This window comes from Taudactylus pleione, unplaced genomic scaffold, assembly GCF_031769625.1.
Source record: "Taudactylus pleione unplaced genomic scaffold, aTauple2 ptg000660l, whole genome shotgun sequence".
NCBI classification, from domain to species: Eukaryota; Metazoa; Chordata; class Amphibia; order Anura; family Myobatrachidae; genus Taudactylus; species Taudactylus pleione.
In genome coordinates this window covers 408,801-421,450 of record NW_028285062.1, presented here as the reverse complement: position 1 = coordinate 421,450, position 12,650 = coordinate 408,801, and the positions used below count along the sequence as shown (strand labels likewise).

Genomic DNA, 12,650 nt, shown 5'->3' with positions numbered 1-12,650 from the left:
CTAACAATAATAATAATCCATGTAAAGGAGAGCTGCAGAGTATTACACTTGTGGAGTGCAGTAACAGCGTAATAGCGGAGTATAGGTCTGGTGATCAGGGGACGTCTGATGAAAGAAGGGCAATGTGTGCAGTGATGAGAGGTATACTATATATCGTCATTGCCATAACCCACGTTACTGTGCAGGAGGAGGAGATATTTTTCCTTTATTATTTTGTCACTAAGTAATGTGCTGGAGGAGTCATCTAATAAGGAGAACATTGGGGCTGATTCAGTAGCGCACACAAGTGTAATTGCCACTTTGCAATGGATTCCTCTGTGCAACCGTAATCACAATGCAATCGCTGCCCTCGCACAGTGCGGCTAAGGCACATTAGAGCTAGCAAACAATCGCTTGATCTGCGTCCATAATCGCACTTATGCAGACTACTGAATCAGGCCCATAGTTTGGAATAGCCGATGTCTGTCGCCTGGCTTATTGTACCTGCACAGCACACCCACAATGTAGCGTCACCTATGTTCATACAAGAAAGCACTTTGGTGTAACGCCTACATGAATAGAGACCCATTAGTCACTAAGAACCTGATTCAGACTTGGACAGATCTTTGTGCATGGGCGCAAATGGCGAGTTTTGCATATAGCGCATGTACAGATGTATACAGATAAGCATCTGTATGCAAATCTCTATCCTATTCTGAGTCGACAGTACTTTCTGTCATGGTTCCACGGATCTCTACTTGCAGGCTCAGAACCCCCACATTAGCCCTACGGAATCTCGCATAAGCATAACGTAGTAAATCAGGCTGCCCGCAGCTACTAAGCCCCATGCAATGTGGCTAATTGCGTACACCCATATGCCGGCCAGGACAGAGGAACGTATCAGCCCCTAATTGCGTACACCCATACACCAGCCAGGACAGAGGAAAGTATCAGCCCCTAATTGTGAAAACCCATAAGCTGGCCAGGATAGAGAAACGCATCAGCCCCTAACTGCGTACACCCATAAGCCGGCCAGGACAGAGAAACGCATCAGCCCCTAATTGTGTACACCCATACGCCGGCCAGGACAGAGGAAAGTATCAGCCCCTAATTGCGTACACCCATAAGCCGGCCAGGACAGAGGAAAGTATCAGCCCCTAATTGCGTACACCCATACACCGGCCAGGACAGAAGAATGTATCTGCCCCTAATTGCGTAAACCCATACGCCGGCCAGGATAGAGGTATGTACCAGCCCCTAATTGCGTACACACATACGCCGGCCAGGACAGAGGAATGTAGCAGCGAGGTGGGGAGCACAGTGACAGAGGTTACACTACATCTATAGCCTGTTCTTAGGAACAGCAGATTGCACTTAGCCGCACAGCAAGTACATAGATACGTTGCCTAATGTCACAAGTCATGTGAGAGACCAGGATAGGGAACTTTTACATACATATTTGTACATTGTGTTAGTATTTTGTTTTTATATAAGGCAACGTGCATTAAGCATGCAAGCCCTTTCAGTTAATTATAAGATGAATGATCTATTAAAGGCAACTAACAGATATACACTGTACATTACATTGTATCATCACCAGTCAAGCAATATAGCAGACTAGAACTTAGATATTTACTGTTTCCATTTCCATCTCCATTAACACATTAATCCTTCACCTCTATAGTACTGCATCACTGCTATAATAAGAAATTCCCCTCCCTCACCTTTGTACTAACACATTCCTCTCCCTCACCTATGCAGTAACACATTATCCTTGCTCACCTGTGTAGTAACACATTCCCCTCCCTCACCTCTGTAGTGACACATTTTCCTCCCTCACCCGTGCTGTAACACATTTGACATTTCCGTCCCTCACCTGTGTAGAAATACAATCCCTCCTCCACACCTGTAGTAACGCATTACCCTCACTCACACCTGTAGTAACTTAATCCCTTTCTCACCCCTGTAGTAACACATTCCCCACCCTCGTCCATGTTGTAACACATTCCCTTCCCTCACCCTGCAGTAACACATTTGGCATTTCCTCCATCACTTCTATAGTAACACATTCCCCACTCACTGCTGTTGTAAAACATTCCTTCCCTCACACCTGTACTAACACATTACCCTCCCTGCAATTATCAGTAAAAAAATATAAGATGTTCTGTGTGGAATAACTAACTCCATGTGTTTTATATAACATTTATAGGAAAATATATCAGATTTATATATATATATATTTTCCATGAGAAGTACAGAGTGCTTACCTGTGCATGCACTGCGTCTGTAAGGCAGAGTGTGAGTAGGGTCAATAATCTGAAACAGAAACAGGTACATGGTCATTAGTAAAGAGCACCCTATGCCTGGCTTATTCACATCACAGAGAGCCGGTTCCCCAATAATGCAAATACATAAGACCGCAGCTGGTCTGTCTGCATTACTAGGCAGGACTTCTGACCACACACAGATCACTGGTATCCATAGGTAACTGCATGATAAGGACACTGGAGATGTTGAGCCTGCTGCAGAGTTAAATACAGATCCGTGCACAGAAATAAGTGTGCATATTTTCCTGTATAGAGAGTTGTACGCATCCTAGGGCGTTGTCCTATCTTACGATTGGTCAGTGCATACACAATTACCAATCATCGGCCCAATGTGTCAGGTCTGAAGTCACAACTGGGCGGGCATTTACATGTTGTGATGTCAGGCACCAGCGGCCTGTGCAGCAAGTGTATGGGCGGTCGGCTGACCACCCGTACACAAAGCACAATGCACCATAATATCTGTAGATATATCGGGCAACAACGACGTTCACAGACATATCGTCTGTACACACTGGCCAACGCACACACAATATATCGGCCATTTAATTGAACAGGTGATATGTCGGCCAGTGTGTACCCAGCATTAGATTTGGGAGGGGTGTGCAGTGCAAGACTAAAGGCGTACATCCACTAGCAGATATTAATGGAAGATTGAATGTTAATGACATCGTTATTGTTCAGTCGTACATTAATCGTGCATGAATCGGGCACTAAAATGTCGGAAACGACCAGCGATGCCCGCTCCCGCTGGTCGTTTCCGACATTGCCCGAACAAGCCGATCAATCTGTCGATAACGACAGATTGGCCATGTTCGGGGATGATGGAGGGAGCCTACGCTAAGTGACTAATCGTTCCGTGTAGGCACTGCAGGGGGTGGGGAACGATGGTACGATTACAATGCCATAATCGTACTGTCTTCCCTGCATCGTGTAGTGGATACGCACCTTATAGCTGCCCAGCAGAGCCGTAGCTAGACATTTTGGTGCCCTGTGCGAAAAAGTTAATTGGTGCCCCTAACCCCCCCCCCCAACCAGCAACCAGCCTAATGCTAAACACATCTCTCCAGTCCGCACTGCAGACCAAAGCGAAACCAAAAACATATATATATATATATATATATATATATATACTACACACACACATACATATATATATTATTTATATGTATACATATATATATACACACATACATACACATGCACTTTTGTATATATAATATAAAATATACACACATTTTTATTTTTCCTGAATACATTAAACTTTAATCACCATTCAACCCAGCCTAGGAGTTGTAATGGCTGGGGGCTGGGGCAGGCTGCTGGCAACTGCTCTTGGAAGTACATTACTGCCGCCCCAGTCTCTGTCTGGACCGGACCTCACCTGGCAGATCCTCGGTCCTGTCATCCAGTCCAGTGTCCACACTCCACCGGGTGTTGGTACATACAGCGCCGCACCATGCCGCTCTTTACCAGCCAGCTCCACCCGACAAGCAGTCAGCAGCTCCTCACTGAACTGTGGGAGGATTGGGCGGGGAGACGTCATGACGTCTCTCCTGTCCCAATAGGTTGTCGGGACGTCAGAAGGAGGAGGAGAGACTGCTGTTGTCTGACTCCTGTGTGCTAGGCGCCGCGGCCGCTCAGCAGCAGCCGCCCGGGCCAGATTGAAGAAGATTGATATTAGTATGAATCATGAGGTGGTGGGCGGCCGGTGTTCCGCCCTCAGCGCTGTTGCGCTCTGTGTGCAGGCACCGACCGCACCACCCTAGCTACGGCCCTGCTGCCCAGTATTTGTGGGCTGCATGCAAACACAACCAGTATTTATCCTGTGCGTGTGTGTATATATATATATATATATATATATATATTTGCACCTCTTCCATTGCAACAGTTTACTTATTTTTTCCTTTGCTCACAATCACCCACCTTATCTGTAACAATTGCTATGGACACCAATCATCAGGGTGCACTTGCCTACATTTGGTGCAGAAGTTGTGCTTCTGCTCAACTCCTGTTTTGTAGAATGGTCCTGGTCTCTTCCCCCCCCCCACCCCACAAAAACACTGCAGCATATCAATCAATAAGGGGGGACTGTTAGCAATCAAACAGGACCCGTTCTTCACATGTGCAGATCCCCAAACATGCGATGTACGTAACTAATCAGGTTTGCGTATAAACCCAAATCAGGCTCAGTGTGTGTGTGTGCGTGTGTGTGCGTGTTGCTGCAACCAAAAAGCCTCTTGTGTGTTTGTAAACTGCACTTTTTTTCTCCTGAAGGAAGTCCGCAGCATATTGTTTGTCACTTGTGTATGAGGCCAGAGACCGCGTTGTTTTCAAGGTCATCTGGCCAAAAAACTACTCTGCTCTCTGAGCTGCGCCCTAAGTAACTCTATTTGGAGTTTTTTCCTGTTTTAAAAAGAGAATTGAAAAAAAGTTTACTTTTTTTCCTGTTGTCTAAATAAAACAAACACCCTGCTCTCTTTTCTAATTCAATTTAAAAATATTATATATTTCAAGAATTGTGTGCCGAGTATATAATATTACTGTGTGCAGCCCAAAACAATCCTTGCAAAGGGGATCTGTTCTGTTCCTGGTGCATGAAAACAATTGCCAATGTTTTGTAAAGGAATATATTTGCATATTGTGTTTACCAGTGGCTGTTACTGTGTGCGTTGCTATTCTCCCATCACCTGCACTTCAAAGCAATTCTCGCAAAGGAGACGTGTTTTGTTCCTGTGCGTGAAAACAATTGGCAATGTTTTGTAAAGGAACGTTAAAAAATGAGCATAGTGTGTTTTAAAGTGCAGTTACTGTTTACGACGGTACACCCTCATCACCCATCACCCTGACTCCAGAAATCAGAAGTAGAAAAACTAATTTTCTTTTTTTGCTGGTGTCAAAAATAAACCTCCAGTCTTTTAATAAAACCTCATGGCTTATGTAACAGTCTGTCCTTTCCCCATCTCATTGTTGTACGTTCACTTGTTGCATGGTGGCAGTTAAGTTCAACAACAATAGCTTTACTCCTGTCCTGGTGTCAAAATAAAACCAATCATGAATCAGTCGATAGAAGAGCCGGAGCAGTAAGCCAGTACTAGTGCTGTGGCTGCTGCCATACATCATTTGCAGGGGGCAAGGAGAGGCACAGACCACGGCCTTCCTTTGCAAGTGCTGGTCCTGCAACTGCTGTTTCATGCACTAGAATGCCAATTGTGGAAGCCAGAGCGGCACACAGTAAGGCATGCAACACCTTTGCAGTCTAGTGGTGGAGAGGAGTCACCTTTTAAACAGGCAAATCAGTGCACAAAAAGAACACGAAGGCTGAAGAACAAACTGTGTTCACAAATTTCACAGATCCCTGAAGAGTCTAAGGGTGTCCATAAATGCTGTGTGTGAGCCTCACATTTCTGAAACTGTAATCCTAGAGAAGCCTCCTTCCACCATATCTGCACCCTCTGCAAATGTGAGGATGAGTAGAAGTAACAGTAATGATGGTAACATTGGAATAATTTTTTTTTTCAAATCCTGACATTTGTCAAGACATCTGTACCATTTGTGAGGCCAAAGTAATTAGAGGTAGTGACGTTAGCCATCTACGCACTATGGATTCCTACCTATCTATACCTTCTAATATTGTCGCTATTTAGCGTAATGAGTCGCACATGAAATAAACGCTTTCAGACTTTCCAAAGCACAAAAAGTTATTAATCAATATAAAAACATGATTACACGTTGTGATCTAAATACAATTAGCGCAAATAAATCATACAGACCCAAGGTACAGTTGTTACATATGCACGCGCTCTGGACCCAGATACTGGCATCAATATAGAAACCTCCATCATCAGCAAGGCAAGAAGACTGGCATCCAAGTTTAGAGAGCCCACATATATACTCTTACAGGGATAGACAATACAGAAGAAGTTTGGCATGATTCCATTGGTTCTTCTTCCTGGTTCTTCTGTTACAGTATAGTTCATAGGTCAATTCGAATGGACACAAACCAGCCTCCAACAGTGCTTTGTGTCCTTTTTCCTGCTGCATACTAAATCTAAGCTGGTTACATTACATAGTACATTTTAATGTTTAACTCTCTATAGTACAGAGTTTGCAGACAAATGTTGCGATCTTCTCACCTATGGTCCCGGAAATCTGCAAAGACACAGTGGATCAGTACAACACCAAACATGGTCTGCTTACCATGTACTAAACCTTAGATATCAAATTACAATTATTTCACAACATTAATAATACTGAATAAACCTTGAATATTAAATTTTAATGCTAGGGAACCTTTTATGTAAGTGTGTAAGTATTGGGGCTTTGGGAAAAGACGCTAGTTAGCGTTGTGCGACTAAGTGTTTGTGGAGTAGACCATGGTACGTATTTTGCAGGGTTAATCATTTTATATGTTTTGGTGACGGTCTGTATTTATATGGTGAGGACTTTTAACTTCTTTCTATTGCGTGGGAATCGCACAACGCTAAATAATAGCATCGCCGTATGTACTTGCAATGGGTGAGATTCACTAAAATGGCGCTGGGCGGCCAGTCGCAAAATGGCGTCTCATCGCCATTCACAAAATGGCTTTGCGCAGATATCATTTTAAACCGATCCTGTCTCAGACAATTATCCGGCTTCGACAGTCCACCCTTTGATAGCAAACATGCTATCATACTGTTTTTAAAATGTATTTAGGCTTACATTATGACATATTATTCAATGTTATATTATGGGAAGGCACAAGGTGGTTCTTAATCCATCAATAATGTGTCTCTAGGAGGGGACATAAAACTACCCCTATACGCACACCACAGATCTTGGGAGATCATGGGAAAGATGTGGGGATGCACCAGACCTATAACGGAAGTCTTGAGGGGGAATAGGGGAATTACATTATTTAAGATGTTTTAAAATAACATTTTAATAACACATTTTATGCATGTCTAAATCTTATACATCATATAATGGTACCTTCTAGTTCAGGGTTGTAATGCAGTCCTACATTTACCTCAGTATTCATATTGTCACTAGTGACCACCATCATAATTTCATTCCTTTGATTCACCTTATCTTTACATTTTCCACATTTCAACACAGAAGGAACACACCGGACACATATGCCAATTACTATGATGACAACCAGTATGAGGATCAGGAGTTTACCTATGCTCGCAATCATTTCTTGGACCCACTCTCCTAGACCTGAGAACCATTTCAACCAAGAAACCCATTCCTCTACCTTCTCCTCTACTTCAGCCACTGAAGCATTATGGTTCTTTCGAAATTCCCATTTCAGCTGCAGAATTTCATCCATCTTCCTGTCTATCACCTCCTTGGGATCGCTGGTAACGTTTGTAATGTAAGTGCAAGTGTGGCCGGAGGCAGGCCACACAGGGTTAATGGCTGCCACAGCACTGAAGGGGTTAACCCCCTTGCTGTGCCGCCATTTTTAAAAGGACAAAAAGGCGCCAGGCGCCCATTGTAAATGTATACTCTGCGCTACGCGCTGAGTGTTAAGTGTGTTTTTAATGTTTTACATGTCGCGGCCAAGACCTGCTGCACTTGGGGAGTGTAGGTAGAGTGTGTCATGGCCGCTGCGGGACAGGGAGAGTCAGCTCCCACTGCGACCAGCGCTGAAACCATTAAAGTTTACAGTATAAAAGCACACTGCACATGGTTCATAGTAACCTGTATTAATATACACATATTGTGCGGTAGAGCACTGCATCTGCAATGCATTGGTGTATAAAGTGAAGTAGTATAGTCTATGACATGTTTGAATATATTTTTGTATGTAATATGGATGTAAATGCACTTCTAGAAATGTAACATGTCCTGACCTTTGGAGACAAACTGCTTGTTACACATCCTCACCTAGGGATGGATATGGTAATTACCCTAGCCTGGCAGTGGAGGATTGGGTGGTGACTGAAGAAGCCTTTCCTTTGAAATGCGGGCTAGGGAGACAACTGTGTGTCTGCGTACAATACCCCCGCAAATTTGGGGAAAGCAAGTTGTTTGTGTTTAGGAAGCTTCTATGTTGTGTAAGAGCTTAGAAGGTGCTAAGACTTAGAAAGCCCAAACTGGTTTAGTCATAGACATGCGAAAAGACGAATGCAATAGGAATTTGCCTTATATATACCTTTTCAGAAACAGTATATGCTAACTCAGTTTGTGCTTAGGAAACCAAATGTTTTTGGGTGGTATCAAGGAAATTGATTTAATTTCTGTGAAATGTAAGACGTATTTATTTATGTTTTCTGAGATAGCCTGATTGGCTAGAAGGAACACAGGGTGGATTTGCCCCCCCTGTGATGTTGTGTGTAAGAATGACATAAAAAGAGGGACTGTGAGCCCTGTATGTGGACATCCTTGTGAATCCTGTGTGGAGAAGAATTGCTGTAACATCTTGTATTGTATGCTGAAATTCCCCTTCAATCCGAAGGGAGGGTCTTTTTTAAGACTGAGAGCAATAAACACCTTTGCCTTTAAATTCTATTACATCTGTATCTTGCGACCAACAGAATTGCGCAAAACGCTATTCCGTTCTCTTGCTGTTCTGGGTAAGAGCTCCGTATCTCCAAGTTCAAGCCCTCTGCCAAGCTACCGTGCAGACCTGGTCCATTGCGAGGGATCAGGTGGAAATAGCCGACACCAAACAGGAGGTGTGTCTGCAGTTGGTCAACGCATACGCAGCAGAAGTGGTTCCAGCTGCCTAGGCAGGAGCCTGATTGTACGTAAAAAGCGGTTCCAAACACAGATGGTAGAGTTTGGTGGTGGCAACATCGTTACACATCCACGGCGCAGTGGGCGGAGTCAGTGACAGGCGGTCACTGACTGTGAGTGGGAGCCCAAAAGCGCTAACCCGTGACCATGGACGGCCTAGGCGAAAGGCGTCCGGTCACAGCAACATTTTACACCAAATTGGGTGGCCAAAGTTACGCAATACCCTCCAGTGACAGCTGTTAAATAATTTAACACTAGTCTATGTTGCACCACAAGTTCTTTCTTGTAAGCGTGCAACTCCCTACCTGTATACCTGAATGTGTCATCATACATCTCGGCGATATTATCTATTACTTTAGCAAGATCTTGGATATTTCTAAAATTTAGTGTACCCCGAGCGATCCTGGTGGGATCCAATGGACGGCCTAGGTGAAAGGCGTTCGGTCACATCTGGTGGCATAGCGGTGGGATAATCCCAGGCGGCTTTTCGGTCACCCGACGAGAGAAGCCGAGTTACTCAGGAGAGGAGTAACTGCAGTTCAGGAGAACGCGCAGGATGGCTGATTACAGCAGAACGTCCAAGAATGATCTTGAGATGGTGTGCCAGGAAAAGGGCATTCCACTCCCTTACAGTGCAACCGCAAGCGACATGAGGAAGGGTCTGGGAGGAGTTGCATCAGACGGAGGTGGAAAGTGCGGCCGGCATAACAATGGACGCCCCTCAGAACGTGGTGAGAGCAACAAGTTCCGTCCCCTCTTGCAGCAGTTATGTTTCTCAGCATTCCCCAGCATGGCAGGGATCCCAACGAATGGATACCCTAGCGGAGCGACTAGCGGAATTGGGAGAAAAGGCAACGGAACAAGAATGTATGCTTATCATTCGGATGTGGCATGACGAGCGGGCACCACGGGCCGTGGTACCCCAAGCACCGTTGCAGACTGCTGTACCGGGATCAGATCGTATCCAGTTTGCCAAGTTTGCAGACAGCAATGGGGACATTGATGGACATTTGCAAGTATTTGAAAGGACTTGTAAACTACACGATTTACCCAAGCAGGAGTGGGTCAGACACCTGGTGCCCACACTGCATGGAGAGGCCCTGGAGGCCTATCGAGGAGTGGCCACCGAAGACTGCGGTGACTATGACGAAGTCGTAAGGGCCCTCCTACAGCGATACTTTGTCACTCCTGAGTCTTACAGGAAAAAGTTCCGGGACTTGCCCGAGAACCCTACCAGCACCCATGAGCAATTCGCCACCCAGCTGAGGCAGTACATGGTGAAGTGGGTGAAGGGATCTAGTGCCACTACCTGGGACGCACTGATTGATCTGCTATGTCAAGAGCAGTTCTACCGCAGGTGCGCCCCAGAGGTGAAGGAGTGGGCGCTAGACCGGGAACCGCCAAGCCTGAAGATGGCGGCCCAACTAGCAGACAAGTATGTGGCAATTCGGCCAGAAGCGCCCGACTAGCAGCAGACCCCAATGGACTGTACAACCAGGGGAACACCCCTCTTCTGCTCATCACCCCCCAAAACGGGCATCCTCCAACCCGAGTGCTCTTGGCCAGCAATCGCCCCGCCCTGTCCCTGCAAATCATCAGAGACCACCGGGGCCCCGACTGGTCAAGAAGTGTTATGACTGTGGGAAAATCGGACATCTGAGGATGAACTGTCCCACACCCCAAGCACCCCAGACTCGTGCCCCAAATCCGAGTGCTGGAGCCTGGCTTGCCTGACCCGGGGAGGTGAGCCCAAAGAGACTGTTCCTACTCCAGCCAGTCCAATGGAGTGTGGGGAGACTCAGGTGGACTCTACAGAGAGAGTCACCTGCATGGCCAAGGGGCCACCCCAAAATATGTGGCGGCACCTGCAGACGGTCAAAGTGGGGCCCTGCAGGGACAAGGATTAAGAGACTCTGGGGCCTCAATCACTGTTGTGAGCCCCTGCCTAATTGATCCTGCCACAGTACTGCCAGGTCGCACTACCAAAGTGACCGTGGCAGGCGGAATGGAGCGAGAGGTACCTGTGGCAAGAGTCTACCTGGACTGGGGAGCTGGCCCAGAGTTGAGGGATGTTGCCATCATGGATGGCCTTCCAACTTATGTGGTCCTGGGGAATGACCTTGGTGGTGGAATCGTTACCACGTTTGCTGACGCCATCGCCCGGAGTCAAGTTTCCGGATCACAGTCTACATCAACTGCACCAGAACAGCCCAGCCCAGATGAAAAGACCACAACGGCTAGACAACTGCCAGCACAGCTTACCACAGCATCAACCAGCCCAGAAGATAAGATTACAGCGGCTAGATCAGCACATCTACCCAGCATCCCTTTTGCCTCTGGTATGCCTACGTCTCCTAGCAACGCAGAGGATGTTGGATCCGGCTTGTTGGATCCTGTGAGGGTGCCCAGTGATGCTCCTGTCCCTAGTGGTTTTCCAACTCCGGCGGTGAGTATGAGTGACCACAATGACTTCCCTTTGACTGACCTCAACCAATCTGACCCTAGTGATCCCAACCCATATCCCCCTGTAGACTGTCCCTACTTAGAAGGAAGTAAGGGCCCCAGACAGGAGTTCAGGGAAGCTCAGCTTGCTGACCCATATCTGGAAAGCATATGGTGCCAAGCTGGCAGCGGCTTGTCAGGGATAGCGGCAGTGAGTGTGACCTGGCGGGAAGGGTTAAGGTACAGGGTAGCCAGGAAGGTAGAAGGGGATAGGCCAGTTAGGGAGCAAGGCCCCCTGCTTGTGCCAAGTAGATCGGGAAAGACACGCAGCCTACCCGTGGTGGATGTCACACGGAGCTCAGAGGCTGGTGATCTGTCTGCCATCACTGTGGAACAGGTAGCGGACAAGGTGGTGAGAGGAGACCTAGGTGACAGGGTAGGTTCCCCTAGTCATAGGTCATTGGAGGATGGTAGGGCAGGTCTGACAGGTAGTACAGACAGATGCCAGGTGGAGATGACCGAGGTGCAGTGCCCAGGGTATAGTGTGGGGGGAGACAGTGGTAGGCCCAGACCAGTGGGGGTGGAGGCAACCAGAAACTGTCCCCGTCCCACAACCCCAAGACAGGTACTGACTTTAGAAACTGTAAGGCCCTACGGACGAGTTGTCCCTGACCTTAGTGCTGTAGTGACATCCCTTACAGAATTGACCAGGGAGGGACTTCCCAAGTCAGTGGACTGGATACCCGCGTGTGAGTTGGCATTCCAGTCATTCGAGGACACTCTGGTACTAGCTCCAGTGCAGATGGCGCAAATTCAAGACCAGGACATTGTGGTACGAACTAATGCGTCATTGCATGGACTGGGAGCAGTACGGAGCCAGAAGGAGCCATATGGGCAGGAGCACCCTTTGGCTTGTTTGAGCAGGATACTGCTATGGTGGGAGGTGGGGTATGCCACAATTGGAACACAGTGGTTGGAAATTGTTTGGGCATTGGACCACCTTCAGGACTATGTGTGCGACTGGTCCCCCAAAAGGGAAACTGACAGACTGTTGTGGTGGAGCCTTGGACTTCAGTGTGACTATTTGGACATTGTGCACCGACAAGGAGGGGCCCACTGCAATATGGATGAACTGTCAAGGCCAGAGCCAAAGCCCCCCAGGTAGTTTCCCTGAAC

The 12,650-nt window shown here is 46.8% G+C and overlaps 1 protein-coding gene across 2 annotated transcripts in view; it reads right to left on the bottom strand.

The window, feature by feature from the left end:
- Nucleotides 1–12,650, bottom strand: part of FBLN5 (fibulin 5) — a 125,613-nt gene that overhangs the window by 78,630 nt on the left and 34,333 nt on the right. For both annotated transcript variants that reach the window (XM_088455567.1, XM_088455568.1), the window contains exon 2: nt 2,247–2,295. In XM_088455567.1, coding sequence (XP_088311693.1) covers nt 2,247–2,295 — 49 coding nt within the window. The remainder of the gene's footprint in view (nt 1–2,246; nt 2,296–12,650) is intronic.